General features: G+C 30.6%; 1 protein-coding gene across 1 annotated transcript; it reads right to left on the minus strand.

The window, feature by feature from the left end:
• Positions 1–18,875: 18,875 nt before the first annotated feature.
• On the minus strand, positions 18,876–25,538 carry LOC100251323 (plant UBX domain-containing protein 8). The gene is made up of 11 exons (XM_002276722.5): positions 25,192–25,538; positions 24,282–24,343; positions 23,536–24,139; positions 23,366–23,449; positions 23,175–23,293; positions 22,442–22,697; positions 22,130–22,321; positions 21,863–22,027; positions 20,100–20,243; positions 19,952–20,008; positions 18,876–19,311 (listed from the first exon to the last, which is right to left on the minus strand). The coding sequence occupies exons 1-11, from the start codon at positions 25,519–25,521 to the stop codon at positions 19,204–19,206; spliced, it is 2,121 nt and encodes a 706-aa protein (XP_002276758.2). The 5' UTR covers positions 25,522–25,538; the 3' UTR covers positions 18,876–19,203.
• Positions 25,539–27,065: the final 1,527 nt, after the last annotated feature.

Below are 27,065 nucleotides of genomic sequence, written 5' to 3' on the forward strand. Positions count from 1 at the left end.
TGAATCACTATTTTAGTATTTTTTCCATTTAGTTGTTTTATATATATTATCTCTTAATTTAATCTAATAAATATGTTACTAGTAATATAAACCGGTTTTGCTGGTTTGTAACCTATTTTTCTTCGATAAGGAGGCCGAAGGATAATGGACATTATCTGAAGATGAATATTTGAAATTAGAAGAATTTAAGCGTTTGAATAAGTCAATTGTGAAGACTATTAGTATAAAATAAAACTATTATCGAATATTACTCAATTATGAAGAAAATGAGAAAATAAATTGATAGAATTATTTTACTAAATGCCAAAAAAAAAAAAGGAAAATATATATGATTGAGTGGATTTCTACCAACAATCTATATATCACTTTTTATCAAATAACCACAATTTTCACCCGAGGTTTGTTTTAGAATTTGATCACCGATTTGATTTAGAATTTGGTTTTTATTATAAAAACATGTACATGAGAATCTCACGAGACACGTACATGGTTAACAGCATGAGAAGAGATTCTTTGGTGTTTCTAGCATGTTCTCCACCGTAAAAAAATTGATTTGGAAACATTTAAATATAAGCATAAGTATTTTTTCTTTAGATCTTTATTCTAATATGGTTTTTGAAACTATTCTTTTTTGTTGCATTAAATCTAGATATTCATAGGGCTAAATATATACACCATACATATTTAGGGCATGGAAATAGAATAATTTGGGATTCCGATAAGGTTGGCAAAAACTTTCCTACCATTGCCACCCTCACTAATAATCAAATTGCCTCTATTATTTCAAAACGTTAAATTCCATATAAAAAAAAATGAAAAAAGCTTTCTTATATAAAATTAACACAGCATGAATATAATATTTTGTGGAAATTATGAAAAAAAAAAAAAGGCTCCACATGAGACCATTAATTTACACGTGGGTGCACTATTATTCAATCTATGAACCACCTAAAAGAAATTTTGAAAAATTGACCATCCTCACCATGCCAATCATAGCTCGTTTTTCTATTTATGCAATCACTCCTCGTGCATTATTTTTATACATTGTACAATAATATCCAAACTACCCAAAAGAAAATTTGAAAATTTGACCATCCTCATGATGCCAATCATAGTCACTTTTGTCTATTTATGGAATTACCATTTAACCTTCCTATGCCTTATTTACTGTTTTGAAGACACTTTTACCATGTAGTTAAAAATAACATTATTATTATAACAATAATATTGTGATGATGATTATTATTTTTATTATGTTAGGAAAAAGCACGTGATGTACGTGAAGATGTATGTAGATAGGTGATTGTCGATATATAGGATTAATGGGATGAGAGAGATAATACACGTGAAGGTGATTGTCGATATATAGAATTAATGGGATGAGAACATTTGAATAGGTAATTAGTGAGTGAATTTAAATTTGTTTGATTTAAATTATTTACAAATAATTTTACATTGATTAATTACAAATTAAGTTTAATAAATACTACTAATGAATTACCATAAAAATGTAACATGAAATAAAAATAATTTTATTTAATTTTTTTATTAAAAATATTATTAAGTAAAATTATCAAATAATTTCAACATCAAATAATAAAAGATGTAAATATGGAATAAAAATATTTTTCAAACTGAATTTTTTATTAAATAAACTAATTTTAATTCATCTTAATTATTAATAATAAAAATTAATAAAAAAACATTAAATAAAAAATCCATTATAATTTTAAAAAAAAACTCATCTTAATTTAAAAAATAATAATAAATACTGAAAATTGAATATGGAATAAAAATTTGAAGCAAAATCATTATAGAATTCATCTTTATCTTTGCATTTTGACATTTCAATAAACTTAAACAAAATGGGACGTAGGTTTGTACATATATTGTTTGTATATTGAAGAGTGGATAAATGGGGTCTACTGTCTCTCATCCATAAAGTAGAGAAAACGGTTGCACTTGATTCTCAATTAAATTATATATATATATATGTTATTCTTATTGGTTTGTGTAATAAGAGATGAATGACAATTTGATAAATATTTAAATAAAATAAGAATATAAAAAATAAAAAAGTTACAACAAAACTTTTATTTTGGCTTTTATAGTATAAAAATATAGTATAGATAAAAGCAATTGGTATTTCTAATAAATAATTTAAAAATATGATTTAGAATAAATAAAAACATATGCAAATTCGCTGTTATTTCCATTCAATTCCCCTCCTTCATAAAATGAATTTTTAAAATTTCATTCAAGAATTATTTTATGGTTTTCATTTTTTTATTTTTTATAATATGATTTAATTAGGTTTTTAATCTCTAATTTTTAGTTTTATCAAACATTATTACTATGTAAGAAAAAAATAGAAATAAAATATATTTTTAGTAAGAAGAGAGGGTATATTATATATGGAATCAAGAGATTAGTAAGAGCTTAACTTTATTTGATATAATAAGTAGAGAAAGTATATCATAAAATAAAAGAAAGTGAGCTAAATATCAATTTCCAGTCACTCCACCAGGCCCCCATAAAGGATCAGATAACGAATATCACCTCCAACATTTCCTTGATCGCTGACTGTAAAATTATTTACGTCTTCAATAGGGAGTAGTTCACTAAGGTTAGTGTGTGCAGAGAACGCATCATATCTGGTGTCCAATTTTAGCAAATGACCAGAACCCATTCCCGGAGAAGGGACTGAAGAAAATTTAAACAGCATAGGATCACATGTTGACATTTAAGCATGCATTGAACGGCAAAAACGGAAACGTTCACCTTGGTTAATTCCGTGAAAAGCCATTTCTTGCTCTTTTCTGGTATTCAGGATGCTCCTCCAGTGCTTGATGGTGCGAGAATTACGGGGTAATGAGTTCTTCCCTTCTACACCCAGATTCAGTCCAAAATGAGAGTGCGTGCTCTCTTTCAGCCAAAGGAGGAAAGAGCAAGGTAGCAAGCCTACAAGAGAGCTCCTTCTTTATATATATATATATATCACACACATTATTTGGACCACCACTTGACTTAATGGGCCAATCAAGTGAATTAGGGTGAGTCCATAAAAAATCAAGCAACAATATGTGTCCAGTCCCATTATGGACCACAATGCAAAAATAAATAACACTGATTTATGACATTATTAAATTGATTATGTAAGTCCACACATAAAAATTCCAACAATCTCCCACTTGGACTACATAATCAAACATTACAACATACACAAAATCATAAATCAATGTCCCATAGAATCTCATCATAAATAAATAATCAAAAGCAATCATATATGCTTCATTGCTTGATTCATAGGGAAATGCACAATAATAGCAATCCTTTCAACAATAACATAATATTACAATACCAAAAAATGGCTCCCACTAACTTAATACAACCTAGGCTTCCAACAACCCCATTTGAGATACATGTTCCTGAAACGCAATTATGGGTAAGCCTTTTGTTAATGGATCCGCCAACATACTTTTTGTGGACATGTGTTCAATATCAATAAGAGACTCTGCCACTTTCTCCTTAACAAAATAGAACTTTACATCAATATGTTTGGAGCGAGAAATACTCCTAGTGTTCTTGGAGAAAGCAACAGCTGCGGAATTATCACAAAATAATTTCAGCGGTCTACAAATGGAGTCAACAACTCCTAAAGCTAAAACAAAATTCCACATCCACATAGCATGACAACAAGCCTCATAACATGCCACATACTCTGCCTTCATAGTTGAGGATGCTGTAAGTGTCTGCTTGACACTTTTCCAAGATACAGCTCCTCCTGCCATCATAAAAATATAGCCCAAAGTGGATTTCTTATCATCTATGCAGCCAGCAAAATCAGCATCACAAAACCCAACTACATCAAGTAAGCTGGTGCGCTGATATGTCAACATTAAGTCCTTAGTTCCTTGCAAATACCTAAGGACCTTCTTAGCTGCTTTCCAATGTTGACTCCCAGGATTGCTCAACTACCTTCCCAACATGCCCACAACAAAAGCAATATCAAACTACAGTTGTGCATATTGAATCTCTTCATATCTTTTCAATATAAGCTCTTTGAGACAATTTAAGCACTCCATTAGCCCTATCACGAAGAATCTTTATGCCCAAGACATAAGAAGTCTCACCAAGATCCTTCATGTCAAAATGGGTTGACAATATGTGCTTTGTCTCAATCAACAAGTCAGGATCATTTGATGCGAGCAGTATATCATCAACATATAAAACAAGAAATATGTAACTACTCCCACTGACCCTCAAATATATGCATCTGTCAACTGTATTTTCTTTAAAGCCATTTTAGGTGATAATACTATCAAACTTCAGATACCACTAGATCTTTCATCAACAGAGCTCACATCTTCAAAATATGCAACCCTATCTAACTCAATGATCCTGGTGGTATGAGATGGACAATAGAATCTGGAACCCCTTGATCCAATGCAATAACCAACAAAGAAACCACTAATGGTTTTAGGATCAGGTTTCTTTGACTGTGGATTATATGGCCTAACCTCAGCCTTACATCCCCAAACATGGAAATGGTGAAGGCTGGGTTTCTTTCCTGACCATAGCTCATAAGGTGTCTTAAGCACAGACTTACTGGGCACTTGATTCAAAATATATGTCGCAGTCCTTAAGGCTTCACCCCACTGAAATTCTAGTAAGGAGGAATTAGACAACATGCACCTCACCATATCCAACAATGTGCGATTCCTCCTTTCTGCAACCCCATTCTTTTGAGGAGTGCCTGAACTCAAATTTACTTGGCTTATCAACTCTCAAAGCCCAGTCCAAAATGTGCATAGCCATATGCACATTGAAAGACTCAAAACATTCCTCAAAATTATTCCAGTAAGAGGTTTGATGGTAGACAATTGCAGAGTAATACCAGGATTGCTAGTAGTTGGAAGATAACAAATTAAGCAATATGCATGTTACTACAAAATCATGCATTTGCTAGTTTCCAGAATTTCTCAATTTAGCAACAGCTTGGAATTTTGAAAATTCCACGGCGGTAAGGACAACCAATTAAATATCACAACCAAGATGCACTAATTTTATTACCGAAAGGGCAAAGAAAATTAGTACGATTCATAATATAAAATTAATTTCCTTCACCAATCCAAGCATCCTACCAAATATTATAATCATCGATAGGACAATCACAATACCCGTATGGACCCTAGTTATCACAATAATAAAACAATCAAAAGAAGGAGATAAAATATCTCAACAAAGACAATTTGACACATATAGGATCACAATAGGCAACCACACATATGTTCACTATTATCATGTATAAAATTCAAAATATCTTAATTTTCACAATTTGACACACTTGGAATTGTAATAGGCAATCACACAAGTGTGCTTCATTGCCTCAATAAATTGAAATATTTAACAAAATTGACATAGGACAACATTATTGATATAAAGAAAAATTATACCATAAAGAACAATAATAATAATAATTGTCCCAATAAAGCCAAATTTAACAAATGCATAATAATTCTAGCATATGCACAATCAATCCAATAATACCAAGGCAACAAACAAACAAAAAAAAAAATTTGGTTTTTTTTTTTTTTTTAAATGACGTCATGATGACATCATCACGTCACTATTCATCTCCTTCCCCATCTGAACACGACCTGGTGCAAGAGAAAAAAAAAATTCCTTTTTCGGCCAAAATTTTGGGCATTTTCCAACAAAAAACGTTTAGATTTCCATCCTCAAACATCAAACCTTCAATCTAATCCCAAAATTTGCACAAAAAACGCATAATAGGAAGAACCAAAGCAAGCCCTAATTCTCGAAATCCCACCAAACAAGCTCCAAAAATCAAATAAAATGATGGGTTTTGCTCCAAACAATATTCTCTACAAGTTTCCAACAACAATCGGGCTTGAAAACAGATAATCAACATCAAACGAGAAATAAAATTCCAAAAAAATAGCTTCCACAACAGGAACCGGGAAACCCAAAAAATTAACCCAAAATTGCAGCTCAAATGTCAATCATGCATGCTCTCTCTGTGTGGCATGCTGGCTCCCAGCTCCTTCCTCCTTTGGCTGAAAGAGAGCACGCACTCTCGTTTTGGACTGAATCTGGGTGTAGAAGGGAAGAACTCATTAACCCGTAATTCTCGCACCATCAAGCACTGGAGGAGCATCCTGAATACCAGAAAAGAGCAAGAAATGGCCTTTCACGGAATTAACCAAGGTGAACGTTTCCGTTTTTTCCGTTCAATGCATGCTTAAATGTCAACATGTGATCCTATGCTGTTTAAATTTTCTTCAGGGACATCCGGTGGGCTAAATACCTCCCCTCCCCATTCTGCTTCTGTAGCCTTGTCTCCTAGATTGGTGAATATTTGCTTGGGCCAAAATCCTATGTCGGTGCGATTTTCATTGAGTTTAAGCCACCAGTTCCAAATGGACATCCTCCACCTTCCAATCCCATTTTCACTGGTTTGGAATCAGGTTTTGGCACTTCCTTCTCTAGACTCAACCTTTTAGGAATTGATATTGGTCTCATCTGCATCAAAATTATCTCAATAACATTTTATTCATGATTTATAATTAAAAAAATTTGGACATAAAGGAATTCTTTTTGTTTTTGTTTTTCTTTTTCTTTTTCCATCTATGTTTTTTCTTTTTTACTATATTAATAATCATTACAAAGATATCAATTCTAATGTTTTTCTAAATTAAAAAATTATTGTGTCATTGTTTTGAAAAGTACTTCAATTTTTTTCTCATCAAAAACAAAATAATTATTTTTCTCCCTGAAATACATAACATTTTTTGCACTTAAAACATAATATCATTTTTACAAAATTAAAAATGAAGTTCTTTATAGAATTCCAAATCTCATTAGATTGGGTTTGACAATGATTTTGAAAAGTGTTTTTAGTCTTGCTAACACTTAAAAATTCTTGCTTTTCAAGTATTAAAAATATTATAAGTACTTTTTAAAATCATCGTCAAATGGACTCTTATTTTCTTTTTAATGGTTATTGTTTATTTCAAAACAAAAAATGAAAAACTTGACATTTGTTTAATGATTTGTACTCCACAATTGATACCTACTATTCATCATCATGCATAGACACATGTTTAATAAATATTTTCTAACATTAATGGTAACTTTGATATATATATATATATATATATATATATATAATAGACTAATCAATCATTAAAACTATACTCACAAGTTTGAAAAATATTGCACTAATGTATAGCTCTTAGGATAAATTAATGTGATGAGAGGTCAATATCCCAATAATAAATGTAGTTTCCTTAAGCAAAGGCCTATTTTTTTCCTCATTTTGCAAGATATGAGTCTTATTTACTTGCCTAATTTATATGTTCAATTCTCAAAATGTTAATGAAACTACGCAATAGGGAAGTAAAATGAAAATAATTCACTATAAGACACACAAATTGATGTATTTATAATAGAAATCAAATCCTAAAACAAACCTCAGGGTGAAAATTATGCTTCTTCAATAAAGGATGATCAAATACAGGTTGCTTGTAGAAGTCCACACAATCATATATATCTCCATATTTTGTCTGCATTTAGTAAAATAATTTCATGAATTTATTTTCTTATTTTGTTTAGAATTTAGTAATATTTAGATATAGCTTTGTCTTACCTTAATAGTCTTCACTAATGGTTTACTCAAGTGCTTAAGTTGCTTCTCTAATTCCAAATTTTCTTTCTTTTGATAATTTCCTATATCCTTCAACCCCATTGTAAGAGAAGAGACAACAAGCAAGGTAGAACAACCCTCAAACTCATCGATTTGACCTATAGAAAAAAAAAATTAGGAATGTATGAAAAATATTTGAAGCAATACTAATTTTTCTATTTGGAAATGATTTTAGTGAAAGTATTATTAGTTCGTTTGACAGTGATTTTAGGAAATATTTCTAATCTTTCTAATACTTGAAAAATAATTATTTTTTAAGTGTTAGAAAAGTTAAAAATACTTCTCATAATTACTGTCAAATGCACTCTTAATTTAATCATAAAAATAGTTTTAATTAAGAAAATTAATTAGTCTTTTAGATATAAAAAATGTTTTTAATTGTATATTATAGAATAAACAAATAAAACCAATAAGGAAGGACTACTACACCTCTCAAAATCACTTTCAAATGCAAATCAATTTTGTTAAATTAATTTTAATAATTTTTACAAATTTAATAATTTCTTGATTTAAGAAACAATATTGTCAAATAATTGAATAATTTGAAGGTGAATCAAAAGATTTGGTGGTGTTAGTTACGGTTATGAATTTGGTATCTTATATAATTTGGTTGATAAAATTAAGATTCTGATTATATTTCCATGAAATGGTATAAATCCACATGTACAAAAAATAAATAAACAATTTGTATTGAACAAATATGCATTATTAAGGGTTTATTTGGAAGTATTTTTTAGATAGTCTAAAACTTGATACTATAGAAGATTTCTTGATTTCACAAATTAGTTTGACAAAAGTTTTAAAAAAATTGAAATTTTTTTATTTATATTTAAATATTAATTAATTATTTATAAAAATGTTTATAACACTTTTTGCAAAATTGACTGCTTCCCTAAATATGTTCAATTTTTAGATTTGAAAATAATTTTTTTTAAATGAATTTGTTTTCACACTAAATTATCCTTTAAAAGGATGAGTATTCAAATTTCAAATTCGCTTTCTATATCAAAAAGAAAAATTTAATTTAGTGTAAGAAAAGATTAAACACAAAATTGTTTAATGTACAAATGTAAAAAAAGGCTAAGTAGGATAATGTCAAACACAAAAAGATTAAAAAAAAACATAAAGAAATAGTACAAATTTAGGATGGCATCATGCACAATTTGTTATTAATAAAAACAAAACAAATAAAAAAAAAACAAGATTTAAAAAAAAAAAAAAAAAAAGGCAAAAACGAATGCAAAATAATAGATAAACGAAGAGAAGATTCTTACTCGTATAGAGAACTTAAAAGAAAATCACTCAAATTTGAAAGATGTTATAGATATGCATTATATTTGTATATATATACTTATAAAATATTGTATCTTAAACTTTTATTCTTTAAAAAATATATTCTATATCCATATATAAAATTTTACGAAAAAAGAAAAAATATATATCATATATTAGCTTTCAATTTTTCCAATTAAGAAGACAATTTTACAATTGATTATGTCCGTAATTTTTGTTATTTATCATAGAGACATTCCCGTGTTCATAAAAATTTTGGAAAAAATGTGATTTTCAATTATTACATTTTTGAACATAATTCATATCTATCTCATTTACAAAAATGATGTTCGTCTATGTTTTCAACCTTAAATTCCTATGTTTAAATTATTATTATTATTATCATCATCAAGAAAAAAGAATTCTTACTAATTATATATCTTTATACATTCTTACTAATCTTTTTACATTTTATACACAGTTACAAGTAGGACTTTTATTTTTGAGCATTTTTCAAAAAAAATGAGTTGGAAAGTGGGGTGGGAAGCAAAAATCAATCTCCCTTATCATTCATATTTAAATTTTATCAAGCTCTATTCTTATAAATATAAAAAATATTGTAATAATGTTCTAAAAAAATATTCACTTATTTTAAATTCAAGTAAAGCATAAACTTCTAAACATATTTACAAAATAGTTTTTAAAAACTATTATAAAAAAAAAAATTTATATTATTGATCAATGCTACTAATTATATATATATATATATATATATATATATAATTTCTTGGAGTTCTTTTTATTAGACAAGTTGATTATAAATGGTTGGATCTTACGCCAATTTTTCCCCAAGAAAAAGAAAATATTGGTGTGAATTCTATTTAATTTTAATGGAGATGACATAAAGAGTAATGTATGGCCTTTTACCACAACTAATTCTCAATCTAGTACAATTAAGCTCATGTGAATATTTTTTTCTTATCCCAAAAGTGCTACTATGGATTGCATTTTTTTTTTTTAGTTATTTTTTTCCATTTAGGTTTTTTTTATTTATATATTATCTCTTAATTTAATTTTTATATTTTAGTTAATCATAGATGTAATTTCAATTTCAATTATTACATTCAATAATCAAAAGACAATTCATTGTGTTTTTCTAGCAAAAAATAGTAATGACAAATGTCTCTTTTATTTTTTGATCTTCTTTATATAAATTAATTGGTCTAAAAAGGGCTATAATTGTTACAACAATTTGTTTTAGTAATAATAGTAATAAAATAATGTAGTGTTCAAAGCAATATGATCAAAATTAGGTGGAATTGGAATAGTGTGAAATAATCTAATTATAAATTATGACTTTCAATTAAATATTGTCATTAAATATTAAATATTAAGTTTTATCAAACATATTTTAAAAATTAAACTTTCCAACCTAGAAGCAACTCGAGCTTGATCAAACCCCATAACTTATTTTACAAGTTCATTAGTATTTCAAAAACTAATTTTTGGAGGAAGTTTCTAATTGAAAAGATCCTTTAAAAATGACATTATAACTCAAAAATATATTAATGATGATGAATCAAGAAAACATGAAAACATGATATGATATATATATATAATTAGGACATGTATAGTAGAAAAAGGATGATTAAAGAGTAATATGATTAAGCTTTTTTTTTCTTTTAATTTCTTAGTTTCTCATTAATTCATTCAAATAAAATTAAGAATTTTCATGGATTTTCTTTCATTCATGCTAATCTCATAATAAAAATTGAAGCTTAATCGATTTATCATTTTAATTAAATAATAATTAGAAAATAAAATAAAATATTTATTTACACCTAACTAAATGCATTTAAGTAAAATGATAATTTATATATACTATTACAATATAATTCAAGATTACAATCAAATCATATCATCTAACTGTAACCATTATAATCATGACGACAAACTGAATAGTAAGAATGAGAGGTCAGCATACAATACATACAATAAGGATGATAAACGTGTCTGCAAATGGGAAGAATCATAATCTCATATTCGTCTATAAATTCATCATAATATATACAACACTCAGAATCACATTCACCCTCAATGGGAAATGTAGAAATATGAAATAATTTTATTTAAACTCCACTGAGTTTTATATTTCCTACTTCATCTTGATTTTGTGGTTGATTCTCATTTTCTTTGTTATTTTTAAAACATATCCTATATATAATAAAACATAAAACAAATATACTAACTATTACAATTAATACAATGATAGCAATGATAGGAATGTTTCCTTGCTTCCCATATTTCCATTGAAAATGGACCTGATCCGTGGCAACTGCTATTGACATAGAACTCAAAATAATGAATAGAAAGAATAAGCATGCTTGAAAAAAATACAAATAGTAAGATTAATTTGCTTAAAAAAAAAAAAAAAGAGTAAAGGTCTTTTAAAGTAATAAGATAAAAAAATATATATTTGTTTTATTTATTTATTTTTCAAATCCTAAGTAATGATTTGAAAGGTTGAACATCTCATAATTCCAATTATATTCTTTTTGTTTTTTCCTACTATTCCCATGTAACTTTACTTATTATTATTATTATTATTAAATAATATTATTTTATTTATAATATATATATATATATAGATATATATATATATATATGAATTATCCATCTTATTATTAATATCATTCTTCTTAATATTATCTATTATTTTTATAATTATTATTGACTTTATTATTTATATTTTAATATTATATTAATAATAATATCATTATATTTTTATATTAATATGATAAACTGATTGATTTCTTTTTTGGCTTTTATGTTTATGCTTATTCAACGAACAAAAAAATTTACCAATAGGTAAATTATTGAATCACATAGTGATTGAATTGCTCATTGTTACATTCATAACTTCTTTCTTTTTTGGCTTTTACATATGTGCTTATTCAACATGTAAAAAAAATTACCAATAATTAAAGGTAAATAAATGAATCACATAGTGATTGAACCGCTCATTGTTACATCAAGAACTTCTTTTTGAATTATAAATTTGGATGGTGTTCGATTTTTTTTTATTAACATGCTAGTGGATTGGATCCAATTTTTTTTCCTCATTTTGATGTTGTTGAGTCTTCATTCCCTAAAACCCATTGTTGCGGAGCCTACTTTTTGGGAAAAAATAAATAAATTTAGGAAAATTGTTGAATGTTTTCATTTGGATCTTGATTGTTGTGCCTATGTTGTTTAGCTTCCAGCAAAAGAGATTTGTTTTTTCATCAACAATATATTAATTTCTTTTTTAGCTTTTATGTCTGTGTTTATTCAACAAACAAAAAAATTTACCAATAGGTAAATCATTGAATCATATAGTGATTAAACTGCTCATTGTTACATCCAAAATCTCTTTCCTTTTTTAGCTGTTACGTTTGTGTTTATTCAACAAGTAAAAAAATTTACCAATAATTGAAGGTAAATAAATAAATCACATAGTGATTGAATTGCTCATTGTTATATCAAAAACTTTTTTTGAATTATAACATAAATTTGGATAGTGTTCGATATTTTTTTATTAGCATGCTAGTGGTTTGGATCCCATTTTTTTTTTTCCTCATACTGATGTTGTTGAATCTTCATTCCCTAAAACCCATTGTTGTGGAACCTATTTTTTGGGAAAAACATAAATAAATTTAGGAAAATTGTTGGATGTTTTCCATTTGGATCACGATTGTTGTGGCTATGTTGTTTAGCTTCCAGCAAAAGAAATTAATGATTTGTTTTTTCATCAACAATGTATTGAATTTTTTTTCTTCACAAGTGTGTTACACATTTCAATTTGTATTTTTACTGATTAATTTTAAAAGAACTTTTATTTTTATTTTTATTTTTTGATTTTTTGGCTGTTTGTTTCATGATAAGACTTGACAAAAAGAAATGGGAGTTTTGCATTTGGGAGAATTGAGAGTTTTGAATATTATTTTCATTTTTTTCAAATGGTAAATTCCCGAATAAATATTATACTTATATCATTGGTAAGGAGAGACATGAAATTCATACTAGGCACATCAGGTTGGGCCGAGGTTAAGGCCAGCCCAAACATAAATTAAACCCAACTCTTGATCTCCCTTAAAAACCTAGCAGACAGATTAATATTTTCTGTTGTGTGATTTTTTCAGTATGTGCTCAAAATAAGTGGACCATTAGATAGATTGCCTATCCACAAAAAGGTCATCTTTAGGAAAATTCATGTCTAGTGCCATTTAGAGCGTATATTCATATTCTGTCAATATTAACAGATTTCCAAACCATCTAGACTTTTGAGGTCATATGGTTCATATCTAGGAAACAAAGATATATTGTTATATTGATGGTATTATTATTATCATTATTATTCTTATTATTACTATATGAAAAAATTATTTTTGACAAGCCTAATTTCATGGATTGATTAACAAATTTCTCTAGCTTGAAGAAAACGTTGCTCCAATGACTCAAGGACTAGCAACTTTTGTACTTGTTGAAATCCCTTTCTCACGACAAAAAAAAATCTACTCAACTTTATCTTGTTTATACCCTAGGTACCACCATGTTTACCTTAAATTTGCCTCCAAGGGGAGGTTTCCACAGCAGCAACCCCTAAATATCATACAAACTTCAAATCTTAATCCATTTCTATAAGACTAGTTACCATTACAAAAACAAGAAAACGAGAAACAAACAAACATGTTGATGTTCAGAAATGTTTGAAGCATCATGCAAACACAATCACATCAGCAAGCATATAACTACATTGCAGTCAAAAGCAAATCAATCATATGGTTTTACTAATTGAAAGCAGGCCCCCCACCAGAAACAGAACATTAAGTAAATGATTATTTGAACACAATCATTCACGTTTATTGCAAGCATGTAAAGGAGTTTCCTGTGCAATGATCAATAACAGCTGAGAATGGCAAGATAAAATGTCTGTACTGCAGCTAATTAAATAAATCCCAAATATATACTACTCATTACATGGTGTGTCAGTCTCAAATAACACAAAGCCCCCTCTTTTGCACTCAATCTCAAATACCTAAATAATAGTTACACAATCATTTTCATGTCAAAAATACAAAGCAGGGCCTCAGTTTCCTGCTAGATTTATGATTCATCTAAAAAAATCTGCAAGTGAGTAAGCCTTCTTTCTTCCATGTACAAATATCAACAGGGCATTGAAAATCCAACATTCCAAAAAATGTCACCATTCCAACAAAGAGCAACACAATGTACCCACTTTCAGCCGACAGCTACATTGCTTGCTTCAAAATCGCTAATAACTAAACCCAAAAAGACTAAATTGAAAGAACTCTAAGCTTTTGACCTCCTGAACTCAAACCAAATCTCATAATGATTGAAGAGTAAACTATCATGTGTATGCTTGGCAACATACTCAAGTCCTAAACTTGTAAGCCTCTTTGTGCACTCCTCTCCTCCCAAACGCGACCAGAACTTTATATTATTTTTGACAATAGAATTGAGATCTTGTTTCTCTTGGAAATGAGTCTAAGACCTGAGCAGACCCCTGCTAGCAAATAGCAGACCGCTAAAAAATAGGCATAGAACTCATGGTCAGGCTCAGATAAGACTCTTCATGGTCTAGAACACCAAAGAAAGGGGGCAACTTCCTATTAGGCAACTTATTAAAGTCAAGACCCTTCAAAGGCCATAGATATGATTAGAGGTTATACCAGAAAGGTCTAGGACTTCAATTACAACCTATTATCAAATAGCTTAAATTAGATTTGGCTCTCTAATTTGCACAACCCTTGATAAAGTGAAATTATTGAAGCCCTCTTAGGTAAGTTAGGCAAAGTGTACAGGAGAGGGTTCCCCATTTTTTACCATCACCGGGCATGATCAACCCACATGGTTCAGAGCTCAAATTCTCTAGTTCTAGGCTAATACATTTTCTCAATATCACATATGCACTATGTTCACTAGGGAACAAGATTGACTTGGCTAATTTCAGGACTCGTCATCTTTGAATTGAAAATTGACCAAGAAATTATTTCAGACCTTATGTTAGCCCAATGAACTAGTGGCTAGTTTAAGTAAGGTGATGGCAGCAAAGACATGTAGTTGGAGTCAATACAAATAAAACAAGATGAGTTGCAGCCAAAGTTCGCCCATTGTGAAAGAATAAAAATTTTCAAAGGAATATATATTTTTTTTTCCTTTTCATTTACACGTCTTTCCTCCTCTCGTGTACTCCCTTGGCAGATATGATTCAAGTTAAATGAAGGTACAGAGACATGGAGAAGGCCACTAAGGTCACCAAGTAAAAACATAAATAGAAATGAACAATAGGAATCATGAGCAGGACTGCCATCCCAAGATGAAAGGACGAGCTTGAATTATGGCGGGACCTATTCCTACATTTTCATTTCTAAAATGCTAAATGCAAATAAATAAATAAAAATGCTAGCAGTGGATCTTTATCTTGGAGATGATTCTGCAGTACCCATATGGAATTTTTTTTTTTAAATAATAATGTGAATAATAAAATCATAAAATTAAAGACAAATAAACAGCAATGAGACAACAACCATATCAAACGGGCTCTAAATGACAAGGTATCACCAAACAAAGTTTTTCTTTCTTAAAAAAGAAACGGACCTGCAACACTTGAACTCAAAAACCCTAAACAGAGCAATTGCATATATGAACCAGAATAGAGAATTGAGAGTTTAAGAGAGAGAAGTACTAGGAAATAAGACTTGACTGCTCTATTGAAAAATAGATCTAAAACTGTTAGGGCTTTGAAGTAATTCCTGTAAAAACATTTGAGGATTACAGATTTCATTTTCTCATACTTTCCTCCTAACCAAACAATCCTAAAACCCAAAACCCTGATTCACATTTCAAGACAATCAGACATTAAAAAGAAAAAAAAAAAAGGAATAGAAAAACAACAAAAGAATAGAGGGTTACTTTTGATCCGATCAACGATGAATCCTTTCTCCTCTCTTTCTCCCGGTTCTCCTTTCTAGCTCTCTGTTTTCCTCTCTGTGTCTCAGGTACCAGCTCCTCCCTCTCTTCCGGTTCTCCTAGTTTACCTTTTTCCTCCCAGAGTCTCCCAACGGCCAGGAAAACCCACTACTCCCATCACCTGCTGGTTACTCTTGCTTTTCAGCTCACTAACCCGCCTAAAAGAAGAAGCAATCCCTCTTCGAAACGTGACAACTGCAGGGAATATCTGCCGCCCTTAACAAACCCAATATCCCCCTTTTGCCAGGTGTCCTCATCTGGACCTAGGAGAATATCCTCTCCATAGCTCCTAACAGCCCCACCTAGACAATTGTGTTTTGTACTTGAACCCAAAAATTAAGTTGTGGTACGTTCATTATTTAAGCGCAAGAAGAAGTGTAATAACGAACAAGAATGATATAAAGTTTTTATCTTATATAAAGTTTTTATCTTTTCAAAAAAGATTTTTATTGATTATAGAAAAATAAAAATAAAATAAATATTAATTTAAATTTTATTTCATTTACAAATCTCAATAAAATTTAATATAATTTAGTGATTTGGAAAAAAAATGCACCCTTTTTCAAAAAAATAAAAATAAATTATTATTATTTAAAAATCAATCATCTTGGAAAATATATATTTTTAAAACTATGTATATAAAAAATAACTAAAAATATTTCAAATTTATTTTTTTTAAATGATATATTTTTAAAAAAATTAGTTTTCTAAAAATATTAAAATTTCATAATAATTATTAAAAAAAAAAAAGATTAAAAAGTTTCTCAAACATTATAGTAGAAAATAGTTTTGAAGGATATATTGATTTCTTCATATTTTATATCATTCTCATCAATTATATAACTTTTATGGATCAAATCTTAATTTTTGGACCCAATTGGATCCAAAAGACAATTATCCCTTTTAAATATATGAGAGAGTTAAAATAGAAGTATTGAACTTGTTTAAAACTAAATTGTCGTTTTAATTTTGATTTTTGAAAAGTATTAATGAAAGAAAAAAAATATTAAAAAAATAATTTTTTTAATATTTAGTTTTATTATAAAAAAATAAATATAATTAAAATTATTAAGAAATTTATATATTTTCAAATTATTTAATCATGAAAAAAAGTTGAAAATGTTATATATGAATAATTTATGGGCTTTAAATCTATTTTTTATTTTTTTATTTCTTCTACTTTTTTCTTTTTATTTCCTTTCTCTTCTATTTTCCTTCAAATTTTCCATAAACAAAACATAACCTAAAAATCTCATGACTCCAAAATTTTAATATTAATTATTTAAAAAGCCAATCATATGAAATTTAAGACAAGTTAGATCTTCACATTAATATTTATTAATTTCTTTACACATTTCTCAAATTTTATTTTTCCTCCTTTCTCTTCTATATAAAAATAAATTGTAAAAATATTTTTTATTCTATTTTATTTTGCTTCATACTTTTTAAGATAAACCAAACAAGTCAATTTAAATTCTTTCGTCGGATTTTAAATAAACATAAAAAATTTAAAATTAAAAGGAGAAAGAAAATATAAAAAAAGGGCTACTTGGTTAGAAGGATGAAATCGTCCCAATTTGCATGTCTAACCTTTTGCTTTTTTTCACTTTAAAAAATACTTATTTTGGACAAAAATACTCACTTTTTATTTTTCTTTTTCTTTTTGGTAAAAATAAACTTTTTTATATTTTTAATCACATAAGTAAATAATCAATATGTTGAAAGATCTCTATATCAAAAATTGATTACTTTTCAAATAAAAAAATAAGTAATGTTAAACTTACAAATTTAAGGTTTTTTCATCATTTTAATCAATTAATTTTATAAATAAATAATAAAAAAATTAAATTTAAAGATTTTTCTTTATTTCTTCCGAACATACAATATTTTTAAGTCATTTCATTTTTCTTTGTGCTTTCAAATTAAAAATAATAACAAAACAAGAGAATTAATCATGTTTTTAGAAACAGATTTCTATTAAAAAAACAGTAATAGAACACAATAAACCAAAAACAAAATGTTTTTAAATTATTTTCATGTGTAACTTGTTTTTAGATAACTATTTAAAACAAATTATATAAATATAAAGAATAATTAAAAATAAAACACCACATATAAAAATTATTTTAAAAATATATTTAAAAACATACATTTCATTTTCAAAAACTATTTTTAAAAAATTGTACCAAACAAACCCTAAGCCCTTTTTTTTTTTTCTTTACAACTTAAAATAATTTTCTAACTCAACAAACAGTTTTTAAAAACTTATTCTAAAAGCATATTAACACAAATTTAAGATATTTATTTGTTATGAAGTATTCTTAACAATAATTTAAAATATAGAGATTTTAAAACTGTTACATTATAAATGAATATATATCAATTTTATGAAAACATATACTGATTTTACGAAAAATAATTAAGAACTATATTTAAAAACTGCTCTTTAAAATTTAAATTGGCTTTTGTCTTCCTGCAAAACATCATGACTGATGGAAGGAATCCCAATACCATATGTCAAGTGCAATGCTTATGCCCTGTCCCCTGTCACAAAATTATCACCAGCACCTGAAAACAGAAATTACAAGAAAGTAGAAACTCTCTGTCCCTTCACCCACCCAATATTTCATCTTTTTCATAATCCAATACCATACCATACCATCACCTGAAGCAAAGCAGCATTCATGGTTTCCAATGAAAAAACAAAAAAAAATAAAAATAAAAATAAAAAATAAAAAATAAAAATACAGCCCACCTGAAATGGTGCTGGCCCCAAACCTAGCAGGAATACAACTAGTAAGTAATTTCAACCCTAGTGCAGTCAATGGGGACACCCTAAAGAGGTTATAAGAGACTGCAGTGCACTGCTCTGCAGTCAATTGAAGTTCTATCTCATCCATTTATATAATGAATTACTGAATATCTATACACAGTCATTTCCCAAGAGCAACCAAACACCCAACAATTAAATCGAATCCTGGAAGTATGATTGTTCTGCCCCTTCCACAATCACAATAGCTTCTTCTCCATCTCCTTCTTTGATTCCATGTATTCCAACCAAACATCACCAAAAATCCCAAATAACATCCCACATTTCATGTATTATTTTATATTAAAAAACAAACTAGATTTTTCAAATTGAGTAACTATCCAACCTCGGAAAAATCATTTTAAATCAACTCCAGAAATAATGCTTCTTGTTTGCTGGTCAGCCCTAGTTCATTCAAGCTTAAAGTGCTCTCTCCATCACTGAAAGCGCGTCGAGGGTATGGTCTCACCTGTTCAACCAAAGACATACAAAAATGAGGGTTAAGCAGAAAAAACCCTTTTAATCTCCATCCAATTTTTCCCTGTATTTTGTGGATCAACTCAAAATAATGGTTAGCTATGTAGTGAATTTAAGAAAATAATATTAGTGGAAAAACCACACCTTATCTTTCTTTTTTCAATTTTTTGGAACAGGTTTCATTCCTAGAGAACTCACACAATAGATATGTGCACTAAATCAAGTTGACTCAATAATGCCTCTACCAATTTCCCTATTGACAAAGTTGTACCATGCTTTTATCTAATTCACCTGACTTTGGCTGGAGTAAAACCAAAGTCAGCTGAGTTTCAGATGAACTTTAAGAATAATAACAGAATCATAAAAAGCCAGCATTATAGAGTTTCTGATGTGGCTGTCACTGTTTCCTAAGACTAAAGAACACATGATATATGGGTACCACCTGTGCTGACCTTGGGCTCCATTAAGAATCAACCATAATGAAATAGGCCATGCTGCCTGTACATGGATGTTACTTCAAGACAGTTTTTCTTTCATTAATATCAAAGATAAAAAACCCAACCAGTTGATTTCACAGCTCAATATGTATTTTCAGTCTAAGAAGCATTGAAAGAAAACAGATGAACAATTACCAATCTGTAAGTGCCAGGCTTGACTGCTCTACCAACATCTATGAAGTTAAACAGAGACTGCAAAACAAAAAGCAATCGGGTTTGAGACAAGAGGATGACAAAATGCAGTAATTAATCAAGCAAAACTAGTCTTATTCACAAAATTTACCTGTAGCTTATCAGATTTAAGAAATCGACGGCCTCGTCGACTGCCATCAGGCATCCGCACAAGAAGAGTTACAGCATTCTCATCATCGGATCCTGGTTCTTGTGGCAGGGAAGCTTCTTTTGCAGCTAATTGTCTCTCAAACTCCTGGAATTAAGAATGAAGCATCAGGAATGCAGTAGTAAACCATTCCAAATATGATGTTTGTAGCTACCCAAAGGAGAAAAAGTGGTTACAAGATGAAGAAAAGGCTTACTCCTCCTTTCTAGCAGGAGGAGTGAAATCTGGAATCAGAGATCTAATTAAAGGCACTGTTATCCCCAGAGCAGAGTTAGAGGATGAAAGGATGTGTACATTCTAACAATAAGCATTACTCAAGAACACAAATTTAAAAAACAAATAAAAAATGAAAAATGAAAAAACATTAGGCATCATCGTCAGCCTACCATGTGCCCTTGAAGATTAAGATATCTATTGAAGAAGTAATGCCTGGTGGAAATAGACCCTCAAAAACTAAAATAATTTGACTGGCTGGAAAGCAAGGACAGGCTCCTTATTGAATTCACTAAAAAATTTGAGAGATGAATGCATCAGAAAGACTATGACCACAGTATTAGCAGATGCCCTAGCAATTGAATTATTTGTCAACAGCCCATGTCATTGATTGAAACAAAAGCTAAGATAGAGGAACGGTAACAATAACTAGAACTGACAACTGCTATCCCTTGGCACCATCTAGTCTTCATGGATAGCTAAGAGTGAGAAAGTTACTGAGCCAAAGCAGTCTCCATCCAAGAAGCTTGTCTCCATATGAATGCTTTGGCCCAGAAATGTAGTGAGGATTTAAACCCACTGTTCTACCACCCACTGCACAACCCCCTCCCCCAATCCAAAGGATGGAAACAAAAACTGAAAGATAGTTAGCGACTTAGTTGGGACCAGAGGCTGGAGCAAGTAAACACAGACCCCAGAAACCATCCCCCAACAACATGCTAATCTTTGAGTGAGAGAGAAGGAATGGTACTGTGAATTAACATGTTCTAAGGGAGAGCAGGCAGTGGACTGATTACTTGCTAAAAGAGGACAGTAGAAGATGGACAACTTGTTTAAGCTGATTACTAAATACTGTCTCCTCACACTCCTTGGCCACAGACCTCCTATGCACCCAAAAAGGGAAGTCACAAACAGCTCCAGAGATGAGGTCACTCAAATTCTTAACATATTCAGTTTCTTTTCCTTGTTTGTCACATCATTTTCTCAATCAATGAAAAACCAATATCAGAAAACAAGATTTGCCCTTGTCAGGACCTCCTCAACACAGCAGTTGAAGAAGACTAAAATACAGTCATAAAATGGTTACCAAGGCCCATCAGGGGAAAATGAAGGATATTCCAGAAGCATAATAATCTTAAAGAACTACTACAGCTTAGAGTGTAATAAATCTCAAACAAAATACATAATTCACTTTACTGTGCAAGTTATCTTATTGCAAACGTATTTCAAAACAATATGAGAATATAAGAAAGTAGAAAATGAATCCATACTACTTGAGGAATATCAATGCAGAAAGGCATGATATCTAACATGCCAATATTGCAGCATACAAGCAAGGGAAGGTGTCTTCTCATTCCATCTTAAATAACAAGGTAATATAAATTAAGTAGGCTTTAATACAGAGAAATGTTAGATGAGCAGTTTCACACACCAGATACTGGACAGATTTTTGTATTGATCAGATACAATACAAAGTTTACAATTAACATTACCTGTTGCTCCTCCAACTTCCTACGAGATTCTTCTTCCCTTCGCCTTTCCTCCTCAAGAGCAGTTTCTCTAGCCATTTGCTCTTGTAAACGACGAGCTTCAGCTTCCTCCTTAGCCTTTAATTCCTTTTCTTGGTCAGCTTGCAGTGATGCAAGATATGCATCATCCTGAATGCATCACAGAAGAGTTGGAATTCAGTGATGTCAATAAAGCCAACATCATTGCTGGTCTAAAGTTCTGATAAAAAAATTGCTGGTCTAAATTCATACCTGTTGTTCCCGTATCAAGCGCTGAGCAGCCAAACTAGGTGATGGGGGGCGAGCTATAGGTGGAAAATTTCTATCTAAACCAGGATGCATAAATCGATGGGGACCAAATCCAAAATGATCAGGAATTCCACCAAAGAGCGCAGCCTCAAGCATGACTGCCTCATCATGTTCCTCGGAAGAGATGCCTCCCCACTTAAAAGCAGTAAAGGAGTAAAGTCATATTCACATCCATAATAAGAGAATTAAATATCAGGTTTAGCTAGAAATTTTCATTGAGAATTCACAAAGGATTTATGTAATGAAAAGAGATACCTCATCAGAATGGAATGCAGTTCCATTGGGGTCAGGATCAGCACCAACATTCTGCCGCCTGGGACTGGACACTGGGCTGACCTCAATTGCTTCAGTTTCTTTGACAGATTCAACTGAGCCAGAAGACATACGTCTAGTCCTGTTCCTAACCAGTGGCTGTTCATCAATATCTTCAGCTTCATCTTGGATGGATGAGCTTCCTGCCTCCAACTTAGGTCGACTTGAAGTAACTTTGTCCAAAGAACCAAATCCTTGCCTATAAAAGTTAAAAGTCCACATATCAAAAACATATGCTGGTCACTCTTCAACATTGCCACTGCCAAAGGGGCACACAAGACATACATGACTACCTCCATTTGCAAGCAACCCCACACATACCATCAATGTAAACATGCATACACAAAAAAGGGAAGGAGTTCCCCAGCATGAAATAATATCAAGTATGTATATATTATTCATAAGCAGCCCCCCAAGAAAAAAGAAAAAATGAAGAAAAATAAGAAGAAAAGAAGAAGAAGAAGAAGAAGAAGTTCACATGACTACCTCCATTTGCAAGCAACCCAACACATACAATCAATGTGCACATGCATACACAAAAAAGGGAAGGAGTTCCCCAGCATGAAATAATATCAAGTATGTATATATTATGCATAAGCAGCCCTCCCAAGAAAAAAGAAAAAATGAAAAAAAAAAAAAAAAAAAGAAGAAAAGAAGAAGAAGAAGAAGCATATACCTTCCATTTGGTGCAGGTAATTCCCTCAGCTCTTCCACCTCAGCTGGACTGTCAGCTCCCAGTTCTGATGCTCCTACTTCTCCCCCTTGCTCACGCAGTGCTTTCTCTTGTTCAGCAGTCTGGATCCATAGCAAGTCAAATGGGATCAAGACATAACAATGAACAACTCACAATAAAAAAAATCTACAGACCTTCAAGGACAATGAAACAGCACGTGCAAGTGCAGCATCTTCTAGGTGAGATGGCCTTTGTTGAGGCCCAGGATTACTTAACTCCTGCAGCACAATATAAAGAATCAATCCTTACCAACAGAGAAAAAGGGAACCACTCCATCCTAACAGTGGAAATCACTGTCACATACATTATGAGCACCAAATTGCTGATTTGAGTAACCTTCTTCAACCTCCCGTTTTGAAGCCTCAATGGCAGCTCGAACCATTTCTTCTTCTATATCATTTGCATAGTCAGGCAAATTATTAAAACCAGGAACAATTGGTCTAGAACGTCCATCATGAGAACTATCACCCAAAGTATCATCTCTTTGGGCATTTTGCCCTGCACCTTGTGCACTTGGAGCAGTTGGAATATCATCATCATCTTCATCCACAGTCATGACAGCCCCACGGATTTCTGGTTCATGTGCAGGGGCAGTATCAGTGACATCTTCTATTGTAGGAGTAGAGCCAGACTGGTGAGATGTCTCATTCCCATCCTTGAATTCTATAGGGATCTCCCTCACCTCCCTTGGATGTGAAACAGATGGTCCCCGTCTAGTCAAGTCAGAATCACTATCGAACAAACTTCTATTGGAACTTGGATCGAGGAGTGGATCGAGGAGTGACAAAGGGTTCAAATTTGTAGCAGCAGATAAAAGTGATGAAGCAGGCCCCTGGGATTCAACTGGGATTGGATCATCTATATCCATGAAATCACTTTGAGGAGCAGCAATTGAAGTTTCACGCGCACTGGACATGAAGGGCAAATGTTAACATTGATATTAAATGAAGAAACATGAAACATCCCAAGATACTCTTTGCCAGAAAAATCAGAAGATAAATAGAAAGGGGAAAAGAAAAAAGAAGGGAAACTGACATAATAGGTACTCACATATTTCTATCTCCTTCGCTGAAATGTGCATTCACAGCTTCATTAAGATCACCACCATGCTCCTGATAGTCAAGGAAATATAAATGGAAATCAAATTAAAGATATAAAAACAACTAACTCAATTTGGAACCTCGCGCTCAATATTAAATGCTAGAGAACTTGCAAATACAAATAACTCCAAAAACTTAGTTGTCCTCTATGATTATCATTATGGATTCCCACTGATGTTCCAACACGATATTTGGCACCCACATGTTCAATTTCTTCCAAATTGCCTGTCTACAAAACTCATATTTTCATAAAAAGGTAAGAATCAAAGACATGATGAATGGGATACAGTAATTTATCAATAACTCTAATATTTTTTATGAATCACAATGCCCATGTGTAAAAGCTCCAGCTATATTTTCTTTACATCATATGACAGAAAACTCAAATTCTGTTGGCCATTACCATACAGATGGATTACAATTGTTATCATCCAAGGCCCCTATTTTGAGGGCTGGCCTTTCAGTCTTCTGAAAATGAAATCAAATGGCTATGAAAAAGAATCCAAACAATATATAATAAAATCTCTATCAAATTATAAGTCCTAGACTGACAAGTCCAAAAAACCTCAAACTTCTATACAATCACCAATTCTATTAATTTAATCACGGATACTTCCTCCAGAAAACCCAATTAACTCACTTAGTCATAAACATAAAGCACGAATAAAACTAACGAAAACCCCCAAACCAGCAGCCATCAACACGCAATCAAGACCGTCCATAGACCCCAAACCAGAATCCACAAAAGGGAAACCCTAATTCAACAAAAATTCCCAACACGCACCGCCAATCCGACACATCCAATCAAAACCCTCACAAATTACAACAACCCATAATTCAGGGGATGAAAGAGAAATTACCTCGAGCTTGCGGAGGGCGACGGCCTCGGAGGCGCCGGTGATGCTGATAAAGGTATCGATAGCCTCCTGATTGGGGGTGGCCATGGGAACAAGAGGGATTTGGTGTGAATTATTCAGTGGTTTTGGCGGGGGGTTTGCAGAGGAATAGATGGTTGGGTGGAATGTGGGCGTTGGGGGATTTCTGGGGTTATATATAGGAAGAATTATGGGGGCAATTGTAATGTGAAAGAAAGGGCTTTTGTTGAAGTGAGTCTGTTTCTTGGGGCCTGGGGGTCTTCTCAATTGTTCTACACCTGACTTGCAGTCTAAGTAGGCTTTTTTTAGATACATGCTTGTGGGAGGGGTCATCCTTGAAAGGATATTTTGGTCATTTCTCGTTTACATTTAAATTAACAAATTTCTAAAAACAATAAAATAAAAAACACAGATGAAAATGTAACATGACTTCTCTTCCATTCCTTGTTAAATAAAGTTAAAGAAAGTCGGAGAAAACACATTTTTCAATCAATTTTCCTATCTACAATAAATAAACAATCAAGTCAATGTAAAAACAATTCACCTACTCAAATTTAGAAATAATGAAATAAATTCGATTTCTAACTCAAGGTACTTAACTTGAATTTCATCCCGATATCATTTCTTTAAACCCAAATTGATTGGGTTAGTAAGACATAATTCATAATTCATTTATAATGCTTTTTAAAATAAAAAATCTATATATTTATATATAAATTTAAATAATAATTAGAACAAAATTTTAAGATAATAAAAAAAATATTTATATATCATTATAAAAAATGAAAAAATATATAATTTTTTTTCTTAAAAATCTAAAAAGAACATGAATATGGGTTTAGGTTAGCATTGGGATATCAAAATTTTGGTTCAATCCAAATCCAAGTTGGGATTAAATTGAAAATACTCAATTTGAATATTGAAAATGATTATTAAAGTTTGTTAAAATATAAAGTTAAGTTGGATTAGCTTGCTTTAAGTTGTGTCCCCTAAAATTAAACAAAAAGATAAGGAGAAGGGGAAAATGTGATTTGAGATTGGTTTTAGCGGACAAAAAAAGCTTTAAAAATTAAGACAATTGGAAAAAAAAAAAATTCACAATGAATCTTCTCAATTTCAAACACCAAATTTGAGAATTTTAAATAAATTATTTTTTCGCCCAAAACTAAAGAATTTTAAATGCTAAAAAACTGCTATCAAGTTGACGATCAACATATTTGATATTCTTTGGGACCCCCACTTTGGAAAAGTCTTCCTTCCAATCTCGTTTTAGAACTTTCCTATTTTTTTATTTTTTTTACTATTATCTCAATTTTTTAATATTTTCAATTTGAGGACTTATTTTAAGTGTAATTATGAGGTGAGAGTGAAAAGGTTTCAAAACTATTTTAGGGTTTCAGTTATTCACATCGGAAAGAACATGAAGTAAGTAGTGTTTTGAAGGAAAAACAAAAGGAAAGAGGTGTATGATGGTGGGCTTCGACCAAATGACACTCTATTCTTTTTGTCGTTGAAAGTGGTGGTAGGTTGGAGGGTTATTTCAACCCCTTTAACCAAACAACCCAAAATTTTAACGCCATGTTTGGTTTTAGTAAAATATTAAAGAAAAATAATTATTTTGCCATAAAAAAATAATAATAAATAAATAAATAATTATATATATATATATAATTAATATTAGTAAATGAGGGTTTTTTTTTTCCTTTCTATATGCTAAGCAAAACACCCATCTTGAAGACTAACAGTACGGAAGGGGAGATTAAAATATCGGTAGTATTGAAAGTAACGTTTCTCATAAATAATCTTTATTTTAATAGAATATTTAAATAATATGAATTTTGTTATTTTCCACGAGGGAA

Source organism: Vitis vinifera, chromosome 2, assembly GCF_030704535.1.
Source record: "Vitis vinifera cultivar Pinot Noir 40024 chromosome 2, ASM3070453v1".
In the NCBI taxonomy this organism is placed as follows: domain Eukaryota; kingdom Viridiplantae; phylum Streptophyta; class Magnoliopsida; order Vitales; family Vitaceae; genus Vitis; species Vitis vinifera.